At 33.2% G+C, this 19,760-nt stretch overlaps 1 protein-coding gene across 1 annotated transcript; it reads right to left on the bottom strand.

Moving 5' to 3' along the window:
- Positions 1 to 13,215: 13,215 nt before the first annotated feature.
- LOC134275486 (protein IMPACT homolog) lies at positions 13,216 to 15,650 on the bottom strand. The gene is made up of 2 exons (XM_062757769.1): positions 15,628 to 15,650; positions 13,216 to 13,815 (listed from the first exon to the last, which is right to left on the bottom strand). Exons 1-2 carry the CDS (start codon positions 15,648 to 15,650, stop codon positions 13,290 to 13,292), a joined length of 549 nt encoding a protein of 182 aa, XP_062613753.1. The 3' UTR covers positions 13,216 to 13,289.
- Positions 15,651 to 19,760: the final 4,110 nt, after the last annotated feature.

Genomic DNA, 19,760 nt, shown 5'->3' on the forward strand with positions numbered 1-19,760 from the left:
CAAGAGCACAAGGACAGATTTATATGCAATTTTCTTGAATATTAGTAATATTGTTGTTCAAATTCGTATTTGAGGAGACAGTTTAAATTCTGGAGGAGTCTAGAAAGCAATTTTTTTGCAAAAAAAAAAAGAACACAAAAGGTTTATTAGAGGAAGGACAAAGAATCAGAAATCCACTACATTAAATTTCTTCATGACAGCATCCAAACCCGCACGCCCTGAAGAGTAAAGGGGTTTTCGTGATAAACAGAAAGTTAATGTTTTTTCACATTAACAATATTCGCCAAATCTTTGACCTTTTGACTTGTTTCTTATTAAAAATTGAAAAAACACCTTTCAGAAGGAAGAAACAACCCCAGGAAATCATTAGATTTGCTATTTTCCAGTATACTAAGGGTCATACCCCAAAATGAGTTCTGAAAATAATTAGAAATTGGATAAAAAAATGTTACGGACATGAGTTTTAATTAAAAGAGATCAAAAAGTAAAATCATGAAGACTAAAACATTGAAAAGCTTCTTTTGCTTCTTTCCGAGCACCGAGGACATTATTTATTGAACAGCCCTCGTAATTAAGCATATAACGCATTACAGTATATACGTCAAAACCATACATTAGTCGTGTCAAACAGTCTTCTCTAATGTCGAATTTCGTCCGACTTCTTTCATAAAAATTAATAGGTTACTGTATACAGGGTTATTATGTTTTATTTTCAATCTTTCATACGTGCATACATTTTTGCCCAATTTTAAATTCGTCCAGAAATACTTTTGTTTAAGAAATTATAACGTATTTTATTAATTATTCCCGTTCTAAATTCGCCTTAATAGGGGTAGGGGATACTGATTGAACTCAAACTTTATTGGTCGCCCAAATGGCGCAGTGGTTAGAGCGTCTGCTTTAGAGTCGCAAAATAAGAAGTTGATCCTTACGTGGCGGGTTCGAATCTCTCTGTGGGACATGAAGACCGATCCTTCGGATGAGACTATAGTGTTGGCATAAAAAAGATCCCTCACTGCTCAATGGCCCTAAGTGTTATGGGTCAGAATAACCCTAAATGCCAGCAAAGATCAATAACACAATTTAAACTTAACAATAATTTATTTACAGTAATATATAATAAGTATATGAAACATAAACTTAGCAAGAATCTAAAAATACATACATCAGAGTGTCCGTTGCTGCACACAATGTCCCAGTGAAAATATATCCCAGTTATATCTCAATAGTGCTTATACGAAAAAAGTATCTATGCATCGAATTGATAGGGTATTTATACAGTATCATAAATCTAGAATATTCTAGAAATTGTTAAAACATGATATTACTGAAACAATCTGGACATACACAAAATTTAAGAATGTTCTAGATAAAATGACCGAACATGTTGACCACTCTGGAATGTTCAAGAAACTTAATGTTACTAATTATATACATAATGAAACAATACACATCTCACAACACCCCCCCTTAAAAAGTTTGAATGTCAATGAAAACTTATATTATTAAAATAAAAGTTATGTACATTAATACAAAATCTAATTTGTTCATGATACTCTGGACAAGGCATCTGCAATAACATTGTCTTTGCATTTGATATGCTTTATTGTTATGTTGTATTCTTGTAACAACAAACTCCATCTAGTCAGTCTTTGATTCTTGTTTGACAATTTATGCAAAAATGTCAGGGGGTTGTGATCCGTATATACAAGAATTGGATGCAAAGTAACATTCAGATAAACATAAAAATGCTGTAAGGCTAACAACAAAGCAAGGCATTCCTTTTCAATGGTGGAATACTTTTGTTGACATTTTGTAAGTTTCTTTGAAAAATAAGAAACAACTCTATCTACCTTATCACTATGTTCTTGAAACAAAGCTGCCCCGATTCCAACATCACTAGCGTCAACAGTAAGCTTAAATTGCTTAGAAAAATCTGGAGTTGACAGAACTGGGTTGCTCATAAGGACAGATTTGATTTTATGAAAGGATTTTTCACAGTCCTTTGTCCATTCAAAGTTAACCCTCTTTTGTAAAAGATTTGTAAGTGGACTAACAACTGAGGAAAAATTTGGACAAAATTTTCTGTAAAACCCAGCCATGCCCAAAAACCTCATTAATTCTTTCTTGTTTGTAGGAATCGGGAACTTTGCAATAGCTTCAACTTTAGCCATAATGGGTGTAACATAACCTTGACCTACTTTATGACCTAAATACTCTACATAAGCATGACAAAATTCGCTCTTCTCAAGATTCACAGTTAAGTTTGCTTTAGCTAAAATGTCAAATAAAGCACGCATGATTCGGAGATGTTCGTCCCATGTGTCGCTGTATGTGACGACATCATCAATGTAGGCCTCGCATCCCTCAAGGTCTTGAAGAAGGGAGTGAATCATCCTTTGAAATGTAGCCGGTGCGTTTTTCATGCCAAAAGGCATTACTTTATACTGGTAAAGTCCATCTGGTATAGCAAAAGCAGATATTTCTTTTGCTCTTTCTGTTAACGGTACTTGCCAGTAGCCTTTCAACAGGTCAAATTTACTGTCAAATTTCGCGTTTCCAATGTTGTCAATACAGTCATCGATTCTAGGTATTGGATATGAATCAGTTTTGGTAACAGAATTCACCTTTCTAAAGTCTGTACATAATCGGTACGAACCGTCCTGTTTTGGTACAAGAATACACGGTGAGCTCCAATCACTTTTACTAGGTTCAACATTGTCATTGTCCAACATGTACTGCACTTCCCTTCTTAGGTACTGCAATTTTATTGGATTCATACGATACGGATGTTGTTTGATAGGCAGAACGTCACTCACTATGACATCATGACGAGCTGTATTAGTTTTCTTTGGAACATCCGAAAAGATTTGATGATACTCATTCATCAAGTTTTTAACTTGTTCTTTTTGATGAATGTTCAAATGTCCAAGTTTGGCATCAAAATCAGTTTTTTCAAGCGGACACTCTGATTACAATCTTTCTCATTCATTTCTACACGCGTATCACTTTCAATACAATTTTGAACAGTCTTAGCATTGGCTAAAGTGGAAACTGGTTTTACAGAATTTCGGTCACACCTTTCAAAATACTCTTTTAACATGTTAATGTGACAAACCCGTTTCTCTTTACGTCGACCTGGTGTCTTAACTACATAGTTTACATCACTGATCTTGCTTTCAATTTCATAAGGGCCATAAAATCTGGCCTGTAAAGGATGACCAGGAATAGGTAAAAATACAAGAACCTTATCATCTGGCTTAAACACCCTATTTCTGGCATCTTTGTCATACCACATTTTCATTTTCATCTGAGAACTCTTCAGATTTTCTTGTGCTAATTTACAAGCATTGTAAAGTTTTTCTTTGAAATCAGACACATAATCTAAAAGATTAAGATCACTAGTCTCAGTCAGCCACTTTTCCTTCAACAATTTCAAAGGACCTCTAACTGTATGTCCGAACACCAATTCAAAAGGACTAAACCCAAGAGACTCCTGGACTGCTTCTCGTGCAGCAAATAGCACAAGATGAATCCCTTCGTCCCAGTCTTTTTCATATTGGTAACAATAGGTCTTCAGCATTGTTTTTAGGGTTTGATGAAAACGTTTTAGCGCTCCCTGGGACTCAGGATGATAAGCAGGTGATCTATATTGCCTTATACCCAACTCATGCATGACTTGCTGGAACAACCCCTGAATTGCCTTGGGTGCTCCTACAAAACTGAAAAAATGGTTAGGGCCTTAACTATGCTCCTTGCCTTTATATTCCTTGGAGGTATGGCTTCAGGAAATCGAGTGGATGTACACATAATGGTAAGTAAATACTGGTTCCCAGATCTAGTCCTAGGCAAAGGTCCTACACAATCCACCAACACTCGACTAAACGGTTCTTCAAAAGCTGGAATGGGTTGGAGAGGAGCAGATGGTATCTTCTGATTTGGTTTACCTACCATCTGACAGACATGGCATGACTTGCAAAACTTCGAAACATCCTTTCTTAGCTTAGGTCTATAAAAATGACTCAAAATCCTATTATAAGTCTTATTGATACCTAAATGACCAGCCATAGGTGTATCGTGAGCTAAACTCATGACATCTCGACGATAAGCAGCTGGGACCACTATCTGGTGAACAACACGCCACACTTCATCTGGAGAAGCATCAGGTGGTCGCCATTTTCGCATAAGGATGCCATCTTTCATATAGAAGCATTCTCCAGCTTTAGTAGCCTCTTCTGGTGGAAGTGCCCTCTTACTAAGTTGAATGATATCTGGGTCTTTATGTTGTTCAGAGAGTAAACGTTCTCGGCTGAGGATGTCCTTGCCTTGGCTAACTAGTGGATGCAACTCATCATCCTCACCACCAAATTTTGGTAACAGTTCTTTCTTCTCTTGCTTCTTGATATTGTGTGGTTCCATGTTTGTTTGAGTGCCATTAAGGTCAGATAAGAAAGTGTCATTCAAATCAATATCAACAGAGGAATTCGTCTCGTCAAAGGCTTGAGTATGGTCTGCCTCCATTTCTCGTCTTCTGGCCATCCCTCTAGTAACAGCACAGGCTGGATAAATGTCATCATCTTCATCATTATACATGACATCTGGATTGATCTTCTCACAAACTATAGGATCTGTTACAACTTTTCCACCAGCTAGATCGTTGCCTAACAACAAAGAAATGCCTGGAACGGGAAGAGTAGGTCGAACACCTACGATAACAGGTCCAGTAACCAAATCTGACTTCAAACTAATTCTATGCAGGGGAACATCAATGACGCCTAACTCCACACCCTGTAATAAAACTGACCCACCAGTAGAAGTCTGCTCAGACAAAGGAAGCACGCCCTCTAACAATAACGTCTGTGCAGCACCAGTATCTCTCAAAATCTGGACAGGTTTTATTTCGCTAGAGTCACCGAGTGAAACAAATCCCCAAGACATAAAGGGCTTATAATCCTCCATAGAATCAATAGAACTGGACTGTGAACCCTGCACATCAGGAGTGTCAGAACAAATCGAAACTAAGGCTTCTCTATCACCTCTAACTGCCGCACAAGCATGTGGTTGAGTTTTATCAAAATCATTTTTTCTCTTAAGTTTAAAGCATTCACTGATCAGATGACCCTTTTTCTTACAATAACTACAAGTAGGAAGCGGCCCTATTCCAGACGATCCTTCAACACGTCCTGGACCGGACTTAAAACAACCTTGGGATGGAGACTGGGAACTTGTGAAAGACTGAGACCCTGAACCACTCTTTTTATATGTGTCTGAATTGGTAGAATTACAGCTAGTCTGAGATCTTGAAACAAAATTCTTTTTATGAGACAGAGCATAAGTATCAGATATGACTGCTGCCTCTTCAAGAGTTTTCACATTCTTATCTTCTAAATGTGTTTTCAAATCTTGAGAAACACATTCCTTAAACTCTTCTACCAGGATGACTTGGCGCAAATTAGCAGAAGTTTTATCAAGATTCTTAGATCTCAACCAATTATCGAATAAATCTTCTTTCTCTCGTGAAAATTCAACAAATGTTTGATTATCAAACTTCCTATATTTTCTGAATTTTTGTCTATATGCTTCAGGTACTAATTCATATACTTTTAATATTGCTGCTTTGACCTTCTCATAGTCTGAACTTTCAGCTACCCCTAGTGCAGAGTATACCTCAGCTGCTTTGCCAACCAGTACACTTTGTAACATTGTTGACCAAACGTGTTGTGGCCATTTAAGATTCTCTGCGACTTTCTCGAATAGGGGAAAATATTTGTCTACAGATTTTTCTTGAAATTTCGGAACTAACCTAATATTTTTTGCTGCGTCAAATTCATTCTTGACAAATGACGGTTCTGGTTGGTGCTGTAATCTTAATTTCTCTAACTCAAAGTGCTCTTGTCTTTCTAATTTGTCTAATTCAAATTTTCGTTCACGCTCTCGTTCTTCTCTTTCTAATTTGTCTAATTCAAATTTTCGTTCACGCTCTCGTTCTTCTCTTTCTATTTTTTCTCTTTCAAATCGCATTTTCTCTAATTGTAATTGAAACTGATATTCTGCCATTTTGTAAGAGCCTAACTCTGATTTAACTGTATATTCTGGAAGATCGTATTTTTCAAAGATGTTTTCTTCTACTAGTTTGTTTGCAACCTTAATTCTAATGTCTTGCTTTCTTTGAGAGGATTTAACATCTAACCCAAAATGCAAACCTAATGCGATCAAGTCATCCTTTTTTAACGTATCAAAAACCTGAACACTTGGTGAACTAAGAAAGTCTGTGACCGAAAATACCATGCTGATTTCTGCTGGCTTATAATTTAATTTAAAGGTTTAATTAACAAAATTCTGACAACAAACTGCAAAAGTGCAAAAAAAAAATTCTTGATCCCGGACGAGCCCCCAATTCTGTTGTGGGTCAGAATAACACAATTTAAACTTAACAATAATTTATTTACAGTAATATATAATAAGTATATGAAACATAAAGTACAAACTTAGCAAGAATCTAAAAAAACATACATCAGAGTGTCCGTTGCTGCACACAATGTCCCAGTGAAAATATATATCCCAGGTATTTCTCAATAGTCTTATACGACAAAAGTATCTATGCATCGAATGGACAGGGTATTTATACAGTATCATAAATCTAGAATATTCTAGAAGTTGTTAAAACATGATATTACTGGAACAATCTGGACATACACAAAATTTAAGAATGTTCTAGATAAAATGACCGAACATGTTGACCACTCTGGAATGTTCAAGAAACTTAATGTTACTAATTATATACATAATGAAACAATACACATCTCACAACATAAGTTTCTAGGATAAGACTGAAGAACTTTATTCGGTAGTAACCAATATTTGCCCCCCAAATCAAACTTTGACGGAGAAATTTAATTAAGTTCTTAAACAGGGGAGTATATGCTGACTTCAAATCACTGAATATTTTCATAAGTAATGACGCCATATGTACGTAATGACGTCACAAACATGATGTAAATTTCAGTTTTTTTATGAATTTTACAGAAAAATGTACATATTTCGTCGATATTTTGTCACCGAGCGCATGTGTGTTCAGGATCAATATTTTGATATAATGTGTAGAATGATAATATCAATGAAATATGTAATTATTGTCCCTGAACAAACTTGCGCACTATAAAATTTAAAGCTAAGATTGTTGAAATTTTGTCCATTTTATTCTCTTTCTGAAAACGGATATAAAATCAGCATAGTTTGTGACGTCATAAAAACAAAAATTGTGAATACACTGCTTTGACACTATAATATTTTCTGTTAGTTTATATTTCTCATACAATTTATTGAATTCAGCACATTTCAGGAAGTTTTCAAAATTTGACTTTTGTTGTGGCAAATATATGCATTATACCGCATATAGTTCTTTGTAGCTCTCCACCCACAAGTGCTGGCGTCTCCATATGAGTAAAAAATTCTCGAGAGGTATAGTAAAAAATATACAACCAATCAATCCAATTTCATTGAAATATATCTTACGTAGGTAACAGGAGTTTCACAAATAAATCCTTCCACTTTTGTCGAAGGATTAAGTGCTTGGAAGTCTTTGTCTGTGCGCATGCCTATGATTGTGTTGGTATCTCTATCATTCCGTCTGATTGAATTTCCCGTATAAGACAGAGGGTTTCAGGAATCATCCTTCCATGGATCCATAGCGTCGGTCCTAGAACCTTAAACTAAGGCCTCGGATAATCTTAGAGCTTCTGAAAAACACAGTTATATAAGGGGTGTTAAGAAAGTTTGTTCCATGATGAAATATTTTTTTTAAAATGTCAAAGTAGTGCTTAACTTAATTAAGAGAAGAATTTTTCAAGTTTGACGAAATACAGGGCTTCATAGCAATTCAATTTAAGGAAGTTGTAGGATTTTTTTCCACTTGAAAATATATGTTACATCTTTAAAGCACTCGAATGATAGAAATGCTAGTCATTTTGAGTGAAAATATAGGATAATAAGTAATAGTTATATTGTATATTTATTATGGTGTATCCTGAGTTATTTGGACGAAGGGCTGTGACGAGTGCGAAGCACGAGTCTCCGCCCTTCGTCCAAATCAATTAGGATACACCATAATAAATATTCAATAACTTTCTTGTATTATGGCCAATCAAACGTAATGTCACAGATTTTCAGCATGATTTTTAATTACACCAATAGAAAATATAGTTTTTGTCAGGTGACCGCATGGATAATCTCTCCTTCCTGTCAGTATTTTTAATAAACATTTTACGTGTGTGTGTTCATGAGAAAGGACGTCGGATTGCGGCATCCCAGCCCCCCCCCCCCCCCCGTATTTCCTTGTCAACTGTTTTGGAGGCCCCCTTTCTTTTAAATGTAGCTACGGACTTAAAGTGGCCGAGTTGTGATTCTGGAGGTGTGATTTTGTGCATGAGTGCTGGGGGCACCGAACTGGAGCCTCCCCCTTTCAAAATTGTTGGATAATGATCCGCCCCTGGATTGTTTTTTTTTTTTTGTTTTTTTTTTTTTTATTGACTTTCACAAGTACACAGAGCAGACTATACATATATATATAAGCAAAGCATATAAACACATATACACGATAAATGTCTTGATAATTTCGTTCGTTTACAGCAGTACAAAGTTTACTTGTATATGTGAAAGTTATTTTATTTTATTTAAAAAAACAGGGGGGGGGGGGGTCAGCAGTAGTAGAAAAATGCATTCAAATGTTTATAATTAGCTAATGTAAATCCTTAAAATTAGCATCTAATTACATTTTACCATAAAAACAAATTATTTTTTTTTCAAAGTACATGACAGATTTTTTGCCAGTGCCTTTCATATTCCATATATTTGCAACTTTGTAATAACAACACCTTTTCTATAAAAATTCTCTCTATAATCCTCTTTATTAGGATGTCGATACTTAATTTTGGAATACTTTTATATTTACTTGCAAAAATAAATTGCTTTGCAGTAAGTATAATCAAGTTTTGTAATTTACAAATATTTCTGTTCTCAAAACTACAATGCATCTCAAATTTGTCCAAAACCCATTCTTCAATCCTACACCATAAATCTTTTACTTTGAAACATTCTACAAACAAGTGGTCAATTGTTTCTAAGTCACTTAAACAAAAAGTGCAGGCTGTTGAGTCAATCAACTTCAATTTAAAAAGATAATAATTTGTTGGAATAATTCTGTGTAATATTTGAAATTGGAGCCAGTGAAATTTGGATTCCTGAGTAACTTTGAAAGGAAGTTCAAATATTTTATTCCAATCTGCTTCATCAAAGAAAACATTATTTTCATTCCATTTTAAAAGAGAACTGATTGGTTCTCTCTTGTTATTTATAAATATTTTATACATATCTTTACACCCTTTATTACTTCTATAAAAAATGAAAGTTGAATGTGGAATATTTGGTCCAATAACCTTTAATCTTTTAATGTCCTCTATTCCTGCATACTTCAGTCTTTTTAATATAGCCCTCTTAAGACCATTATATTCAACAAAATTTGTTTTCACTTTTAAGTTTACTATGGTATCGAAGCTTAAAAAGTTACCATCATTATCAAAAAGGTCATTTAAAAAGACAATGCCTTCATCAAAATAGTTTTTCCAGAAAAAACATTTTCTATTAATCATTATACGTGGGTTATTCCATATATGTTCTAATAACACATGTTTTGTTTTCTTGGTTTATATTTATAAGTCTTACCCAGGAATTAAGGACCTCTTTCCAAAAATTGTTTGTTTAATTCTTTGCTAAGTTTAGAATGTAATCTGAGCCCCTTATCCACATGTTTTCAATGTCTGTTTTTAGTTCAGCTTTAAACAACTTTACCCATTTTGCATCTGAGTGAATGAGTCTTCTAACCCAACTTGATTTAAGTGCAGAAATAAATTCTGTGTAATCTATCACTTTCAGCCCTCCATATTTATAGTCCTGAATTATATCATTTTTCTTTATTTTATGTATTTTACTATTCCATAAAAAATGAAACAACTCTGTCTCAAACATTTTTAGAAATTCAGGTTTAGGATTTGGTAGTGTAAGAATCAGATGATTTAGTTTTGGTATTATAAGAGTTTTAATTACTGTTAATCTACCAATTGGGGTAAGTTTCCTCATACTCCAACTACATAGGAGTTTTTTAATATCATTTAATTTTGACATGTAATTTAATTCAAGCATTTCCTCCAGATTAACTGAAAATTTTATTCCTAGCAGATCAAAGTTTGAATTATCCCAATCAAGCTTCCACCGAGAATGGTGAAAAACTTCCTTGGAATATTTCTTACTTCCAATCCAAACCATTTTTGTTTTTAAGAAGTTAATTTTTAAACCCGAAATATTTGCAAAATAATCGAGTTCTCGTAGAATACCATCCATTGAGGTAGGTGAACCATCTGAAATAAGGGATGTATCATCGGCATATTGTGAAAGTTTATATTCTTCGCCTTCGATTGTTATGCCTTTAATGTCTTTATTATTTCGAATAAGAATTCCAAGTATTTCTGCACATAACAGAAAGAGATATGGTGAAATTGGGTCACCTTGTCTACAGCCTCTTTGAGGAAATATATAGTCTGAAATAATACCATTTTGTATTACACATGATTTAATACCACTGTAGAAAGTCTCAATCCATTTTTTAATGGAGAGCCCAAAGTTGAAAAAGTCCAATGTTTGATATATTAATTTCCATGAAATTGTATCAAATGCTTTTTCAAAGTCTATAAGCATTAGTAAACCAGGTACTTGGTTTAATTCTGTATAATGCATCAAATCATATATTTATCTAATATTCTCCCCTATGAATCTTCCTTTTATAAATCCAGTTTGGTCTCTATTGATTAATGTATCTAATTTTGTTTTCATTCGTTCAGCAATACAACCTGAAGCTATTTTATAAACTACATTTAGTAGACTAATTGGCCGCCAGTTTTTTAAAAACTGTTTTGGTTTTCCTGATTTTGGAAAACAAGTTATAATTCCAAGTTTATTTGACTCTGTAAAATGTGTTAGATCATATGAATTGTTTATTGCTCTTGTAATAAAAGAACCTATATCTTTCCAAAAAAATTTGAAAAACTCGCAAGTAAATCCATCGGGGCCAGGACTCTTCTCATTTTTCATTTGTTTTAGGAAATTAAGAACTTCAGAATTTGTCACTGGACCTTCAAGACTATTTGATTCTTCTTTACTTAACTTGGGAATATCTTTATAATTTTTTAATTTTTCATGAATATTTTCAGATTCAACATTTTCCCTTTTTTTATATAAACTTTCATAAAAAGACTTTGTTTCCTCTAAAATATCTTTCTGAGTAGAAACAAATGATCCATCATCTCTTTCTATTTTTGGAATTTGCTTACTGACATAGTTTCTTGATTCTAAACTAATAAAGTGTTTTGATGGTTTTTCTCCTTCCTCAATCCATTTAACCTTTGACCTGATACAATGTCCTTTAAACCTTTTTTTTTCTTATTTCTTCCATTTCTGTTTGTTTTTCTGCAAGTTCATTTATTGACTGTTCTGTTAAATTTTGTTCTAATTCAAATATTTCTTTTTCTAATTGTTTTTCTCTTTCATTTGTTTCCTTCTTTTTGTAAGTGGAATAAGAGATTGACTTTCCTCTTATTTCCATTAGTAAAATATCAAGAAAAAGTTGATCACTAATAGTAAATTGAATATCATCATTACCTAGACAGCTAAGTCTTTCCATATTGTAAACAGGGCATACATACTGAACTTTGACCTCTTCAATCTTATATTTTATCTTTTTAACAAATTCCTTATCAGTTAGTAAAGAGTTATTAAATTTCCAGAATCCTCTTCCTTTTATGAACTCATTTAACTTACAACTTAACACAACTGGTGAGTGATCAGAACGATAACTATTCTCGTAAGTTACAGAAGGAGTCATGGTAAACAAAGATTCTGATATTAAGAAAAAGTCAAGCCTAGCTTGTTTAATTGGGTTTTTTCGTCTCCATGTAAATCTTTTTAAGTTTGGGTTATTTTCACGATATACATCCTTTAGGTTTAAAGCATCCATAAGTTTTAAAACTTCAAGTCGTGATTTAGGATTATCTAAATTTTTGTAGTTCGTTGAATCTAACTCTTTATCAAAAATTAAATTGAAGTCACCTGCAATAACAATGTGTTGAGAACAGTTTATCTCCTCTATTGTATTAAGCAAACTTAGAAAAAAATTGGGTCTATCACAATTTGGACCGTATATATTTATCAATAAAAAAGGTAAGTCTTCAATGATGACATCTAAAATAAGATAATTTCCCTCATTATCCTTAAACTCGTTGCATATTTTTACTTCACAATTGTTATTAAATAAGATAGCAACTCCTATTGAATTGGATTTAAAAGAACTAAAAAAAGCTTTATACCCCCACTGTGTTCTTATCATGTTCTCATCTTTTTCCACAAAATGTGTATCTTGAAGAAAATAAACATTACATTTCTTAGCTTTTAGATTTTTGAAAACATCACCTCTTTTATCTATATCCCCCAGGCCTTGGCAGTTTACTGACAGTATTTTTATGTTATTTTCCCTATGTCCCATAAATGTCTATATGATAATATGAATAATGCTGACCCCCAGTTGTCAAAAACAAATATTTGGAAAAAAGTGGAAAAAAGTATGGAAAAAAAAGACATGCCTCTTGTTGTTGATTATTTGGAGGGGGGTTTTGCTAAAATCTTTTTAAAAGTTATGATAATAAATTGGAAGTAGGCACATTTATAAAAATCAAAAATGCTAACGGATTGTAGAGAATACTATGCACAAAGACTTTTCTATTTAATAGCGAAAAAGGATATGAGCATAGAAAGTTATGATAAAAGTTTAATAACTTAAACAATAACAGAGAAAACTCTGGTTTTAAACAAATCATAACTTGACTATTTTGTATCAATTAGATAATGTATATTTGTTTGATATTATGGAGACTATGGGCATAGATTCCCCAATTGTTATGTGGTATTTAAGACAAATAATATATTCACATATTATGTTAACACCAGGCAATATTTGAAATGAAAAGAAAATTGTTTACCAAATGCGAAAAACAAAACAGGAAATACAACATTTCAAAAGAAGCCGGAATAATTAGGTAGAAAAAAATATTCCGGAATATTTCAATAAACACACCTGATGATTATTTCACTTTGAAACACTATTATCGGTAATAAGATTGGTTCAAGATAGTGGTCCACTCAAATAACAGTCGGAATTCACCTTTTATGCGAGATTGAAAGCTATATCAAACTGAGACTGGTAACTTCTTTGCCGCACCGAGACCTGCTTCCTTAATGTGCGAGAAGCGACGGGGTCCGATGTTATTTCCGTGCCATCTTGACACAACTACAAGTGCATTGTTAATTTCGTTATCGGCAAGCGTTTTTAATAGCAACCTACCGGCTCCATGCTCGCCATCGTCATTTGAACCTTCGTGCACCACTCCATCACAACTTGAGAAACGGTAGGCGTAAATATTGTGACTCCCGCTTGGCACAGTCTCGACACGCATGATATCCACCAGCGATTTCTTGATCTGTTTGTAGGAGTCGACCTGTGTAGCGTGTGCTATGAACCGGTTCCCGTTATCTTCTATGGACTTCCCTGTACTAACGGCAGTATTTACCACGTCATCTGTGATCACTTCGTCTGCGGTAGGCAAAGGTCCGACTTTCTCTCGGTAAACGGAGTTGCTTTGCGTAAATACAAGTTTATCACCCTTGATTTTTGACTCGATACTGCGTTCCGCATACTTCTTTAATGACCTGATTCTGTTATTGCCTTACTCACATGATTTCTAACCTGAACCAATGGTTTTATTTTGTTACTGTCTAAATAATTGACGCAATTCAGTTATCATCTTAATGACAAGATGCTATTATTTATTTCAAGTCCGTGAATTTGAATGAAGATCAAGACTTTCTACCTTACTTTTTGCCATATTTTGTAAGGATGTTAAGCCGTCTGTCTGAATTTTACTTCCCTATTAAAAGTTTTATAGTAAAATATAATTTACCATAGTGTATTTTAGTTAACTATAATAACTCAAAGTGTCGAAGCCATCTTTCGAATAAATCAAAGTGTCCAACATAATCACTATAGTAAATCAAAGATTTCGCCATAGCAAATTAATGTATTTATAGTTATTGCTTTGGTAAATCAAACTTATCTCTATAGTTAAATATAGTTATTTAAGTAAACTTTAGAATATTTTTGTTAGGATTAATAAGGTAACTGTATGTAATACGTAAGTTCTAACTGACATTTTAGAAAAGATCATACGTGTATGACAAAGTCCAAATGATGTCATTATTTATACAGAGTAAATGACACAAAACTCAATATAGAATTTAAACTTATTTATTGTGGCGAGTATTGGCCTTGGCAGAATACAAAATTGTGCGACGTCATTTCAATTGGGCGAACCCACTAAATTCAAACATCAACAATGTGTGTTTTTTTTTTCTAAATGTCCCTTGCTTACCGAACACATGCAAACTGTTCAAATCAATCAAATCAATATGTCATATATCAAATTCCAAATATCAAGCATATCAACTTATTTTTATCAAATCTTGCATAACATATATCATTAATATCTCAAACTTCAAATATCAACATTTGTCATATTTCAAACTTGTAGTATGTAGTACAGCTCTAAAGTATATATTAATGTCACCAAGAGTAAGCCTACTAGCTTAGCTTACACTAGCATTAGCATTTCAACAAAGTGACAGTTTATTACACGTTTCAGACAAATTCACGTTTAGCACAATCCTTAAACCTGACATTAGACTTGATATGGACATCATTGGGTAGACTCTTCACTTTAATTTCTCCTTAGACAGCACCAGAATATTTTGCTATGGGTATAAGGTATTCATCTCGGACGTGCAGATCGAAGCTGTTTCACTGCAAAATAAAGCAAAAAACCAAGCAGCAGAATATCATTCTTATTTAGAGAAAATGGAACGATCAATAAAGGTAGTGGGAAGGCGGGTTTTAAAGTTAAAAAACAACATCTCATGTATTTTTTGCAAGCAATTGTTATGCGTCTTTTTACCTTTGAAAGGTTCAGGAAAAAGGAATATGAAGAACAAACCCGACCTTTTATATAGAACACTTGATGTGTCAACCACACCCGACCAATGAAAGCCAACGTTCAATTAGCAAATACTTGGGACCTATAAACTAGTGAATAGGTCCCTTCAAATATATTTTTCTCGTAAAATAAAGGCATGTATTTTGTATACACATATAGATGCTATTATTTATACAGAGAAAAAGTGACACATGAAGATTGGCTATTTTGGACATTTGATATGTATTTGTACGTTCGTATTTTGTTTAATGTCCCATTCAAGAATGTTTCATTCAGATGGAATGGTTTACAAAGTCCATTCTTGCTACTATTTTGTTGAATCAATAAGGGGGGGGGAGGTATTAAAACATATGATATCTGTGTAAAAAAAATTCGGGATGACGCATGACATTTACAGTGTATTAAGCATACAGGTCAAGCATATCCTTTCAAATACTATACAAAAATTATCAAGTCCGTGAAATTTTTCAAAACGACAAACCTGTTCTTTTCAAACATGATCATGATTTAATTATCGTTCTTATACCTACGCTCATCAGCTTGTCTTATGCGAGATAAGCTATAAAGAATGAAAGATAAAATTTTGTATCATGGCTGCGGTGTTTTTTCTTTGAAGTCAAGTGTACAATAACTGGAGATACACCGATGGGCGGAGCCAGCCAAAACTGTGCCGTGTAAATAAATTATTGAACACCAAGGCGATTTCATCATTTTAATTTACATGTATATTGAATCTGAATTACAGAATGAATGGGCTTTGTAATGGAGTTTTATGAAGAGACTTACTTTTACATTCGACAGCTGACTTTTACGTTTAAGTAATTGGAGTTTGTCTATGTTTTAATTGTAAAAGTCAGTTGTCGATTGTAAAAGTAAGTCTTTTCATAAAACTCCAATAGACAAATGCAAAATTTCTGCAAGTGAAATAAAAGTTTTTCACATAAATTACAGTACGTATATATCCCGAAGTGAACTACAAAATGATTTTATGGATCTCTTCAAATATTCAATCCACAGTAACTAGAGATCAAATTCTTGACATGAATTCCAGACAGAAATATATATTAAAATATCCCATCTATTGTAATATAGGGATTAAGCTGTACTACATCAACAGATGAAGAGTATTTGACCCTGACACAGCGTTTTCGTGAATACGACACATGCTCATCCAGGATGCTTATACTACTCGCGCTTAACGCTTTTGGCGAAATTACGCAATAATTGATTTCTCACTAATAATTAGGAATCTACAGTACTCTATACCCTCTAGCTTTTTAAGCAAGGGGTTTAACAATGTATGCCAGTCGTTGATAAAAAGAAAAATGTAATTTCCAGTTGTAACTTACCATTCATTTTTGAGCGAAGATCATATCTGTACCACTGTGTAACCTTCCAGTAGGCTTAAGTCTAACGTCTGCTTACCGGAAGACAGATATTTCATATTATGACAAGCTAATTCAGAGAATTTGTGTCCTCCGCCTAAAGAAAAAGTAAAAAATGCGCAGTTCGAGGGGGACGCGGTCCCCCTCCTTGAATTTGTAGAATTATTAAATGTATACATGAATGTATACTGAAGCAAATAAAATATACCATTATGGATATAAATATTTAATTGCTTATTCTTTATTATGTGTATAGAAGATTCTTTTTATATGGAATTTTTACCACACTGCTATGATGATTTTATGAGTTTGTACAAGCCAGACCTCGTAAATTTAGTATGATTTAGTAAAAAATAAGTATTTCTAAAAAAAAAAGTGGTCCATCCGGGTCTTGATCTCGGAACCTCTCATATGGGAAGCGAGAAACATACCACTAGATTACAGAGTCGCTTTACCTGGAGTCAAGAATATGCAGAAGTGAAGTCACATACATGTATATAATTATTCATGTTCGGTATTGTCAAAATTTTACACAATCCATGGTGTTTGATTTACTTAGCCTTTACTAAACAGTTCTTATAGATGTAATAAGAACATAAAGTCAACCGACAACCCTTTTATACGCAATAACTAATGCATCTGTGCTAAAATAGCGACATGTAATACTATAAATACTAATAAAACAAAAGGGCACTTTGAGAGGGGTGAGATAGGTCCTAGGGCGTTTTGGTATAATATTACTTTGCATAAGCTCATAGTATTCTTGAAATATCGCCTGGAAATGATAGTGTTACACACAGACAGAGTGTATAAATTTACGACCTTGAACTATGACCTTTTGACCTCAAAATCAATAGGGGTCTTCATTAGGCCACAGAGAGTTGATATGTAAAATTTCATTGCAATAGTTCAAATGGTTCTAGAAATTTCATGTGGAAACGAAAGTATTTTAACAGACAGAATTTTCTTTCTTATGACCTTGACCTTTGTCCTTTGACCTCAAATTCAATAGGCTTCTTTTTGGTCCATAGGGAGTTGCTATGCTAAATTTCATTGCAAAAGCTAAACAAAACGAAAGCGTTACAGACAGACAGAAAGACGGACGGACGGACAAACCCAAATTAATATCCCCCACTTTTCAAGTGGGGGACAAAAAATATGTCAATGAAACAAAGAGAAATAAATGAATAAATATTTCAGTCTTTTTTTAGTTCTCTTTAATAATAATTATTAGACATTGGAAATAATTTTAGGTAAAACAAAGAAAGGAATAATATGACTTCGAACCAGGTTCATTTAACGAAACTTCGGGTTTACGAGTTTGAAAACTCATCACTAAAAATATTTGAGAAATACTCAATTAGGCAGCCTTTTCACATAAATAAAAACGTGTTTGGCCACAATCATAGTCAATCCATTGCCCATTTTTGATAAGAAGTACACATGGTCCGTCACCACTAGGATCACCAGGGTACCAGTTGTGATAAGGAAATGACCTGTTGTGTTCTTGCCACCTACATTCGTTTTGGTTGACGTGGCGTCTTCTTGGACACTGTCCGCCGATCCACAACACTGTTTTAAGCCATCCAGCAGTTTTACCTTCTTTTTTGTAAATAAAAAAAATAAAATGATAGAATTCTACCCACAAGTTGAACTAAACTAATGAATATAAATACACTTTAAATTATTTATTAGCCATGAAAGTAATATATAATCTGTATTCTACTACAATTATTGCCGAGATCAGAAAAACCGTATCAAAACTCAATCACAGGGGCTTGCTCCCGGTGTCTAATATTTAAAAAAAAAATAATTTACAGTAAAAATAAAACAAGACAAACTTCATCAGTACCGTATATTATTTTTTTGAATAAATAATTATTACATGGGTTTTTTTTAATATTAGTGTATATGATTTTTTAAAATAAATAATTTATTATTACACGCCGGGAGCAGGCCCCTCTGAAACATCTTAATTTTTCACTACCGAAAATTAATTTATTCTTAAAATTATATTTATAAATGAACACAAAATGAAATTTCCTTTATTTAGAAAGATGGTATTTTTATTACATGTGTTAAAAGCATTATTCCGCTACAGAATTCACAGGAATATAACTTAAAGTCATATGTTTTCATGAAAAAAAATCCCTGTCTTTTTTTTTTTTGGGGGGGGGGGGGTGGCGGGGCTACTGCTATACAAATGTCTTTTACATCATGAATAATTTGAATTCGTAATTTTTTTTTTAATGCAGCGGTAAGTATCTGTCAAAATATAGTCGGTCTTCATTGATTGTTATTTCAAAATCGATTTTCAGAAGGACACAGCCGATCAGATTAAACATGACATCCGACCAGATTCATACACATTAAGAAACGGGGTAAGATTAATAGATTAACAGTGTACAGTACACCGACTGGTCAGACAATAGACCTAAATTAGGCGTTCTACCGTCCCTAACTAACAGGAAACTATACATACCGCTTCATTTCATTTCCGGAAATATGCATAGCATTTCCGACATTTTTTTATTTCATTTCCGACATTTTTTGTTTTCATTTCCGACATAATTTTGTTTTCATTTCCGGAATTTAACTGTGCGGCAATTCAATGTTTTCTAAGAAAGTGAAAATGGATTTTGAAAGTATTTATTACAAAATATTGATAAAAGATAAAAAAAATAACAAATATAAAAACATCTACACATATATGTATGCATACATTTGGCACTAAGTCTAGGTAAAAGAGTGCAATGAGCATAAACTTTTTCACCACATCTAACGTACACTAAATTAAATGTCAGTGACAACAGCACCACAATGTCCAAGTCATTGATAGATTTACAAAATTCAGTAAAGGATTTCAATGATTTATTTATGAATTTTTTCTTTAAATTTTTCATGAGTAAAATATTCAAATATTTTAATGATCAATTATTTTTATAACATTTAAATTTAACGTTATAACGCAAGCATGTAACAAATTAAAAATTATGATTCGTCGTAAAAGGACGATTATTTTGATACCCATTATGATACAAAAAGACTTGAAACGGAATATGATATTCTAAAAAAGTTTTTGTAAATATAATTAACTGGGTAACTCTTGCACGAGGATTGTCACTAAATTGTAAAAACAGTAAATATCTGCAGTATATTAAAAAAAATAGTAGAATCTGTTTTTTCGTCCTTTTTTTCGAAGATAGATTTTTGTGTTTTATCTATAATT

The sequence above is a fragment of the Saccostrea cucullata genome, unplaced genomic scaffold (assembly GCF_032062105.1).
Source record: "Saccostrea cucullata isolate Sc308-1 unplaced genomic scaffold, CSIRO_AGI_Scuc_v1 ctg7101, whole genome shotgun sequence".
NCBI classification, from domain to species: domain Eukaryota; kingdom Metazoa; phylum Mollusca; class Bivalvia; order Ostreida; family Ostreidae; genus Saccostrea; species Saccostrea cuccullata.

Coding starts and splice junctions, on each gene's coding strand:
- LOC134275486 (XM_062757769.1), bottom strand. CDS start 15,650: ATGATCATGTTTGAAAAGAACAG. Junction 13,816..15,627: donor ATCATGTTTGAAAAGAACAG/GTTTGTCGTTTT, acceptor AGGCAATAACAG/AATCAGGTCATTAAAGAAGT.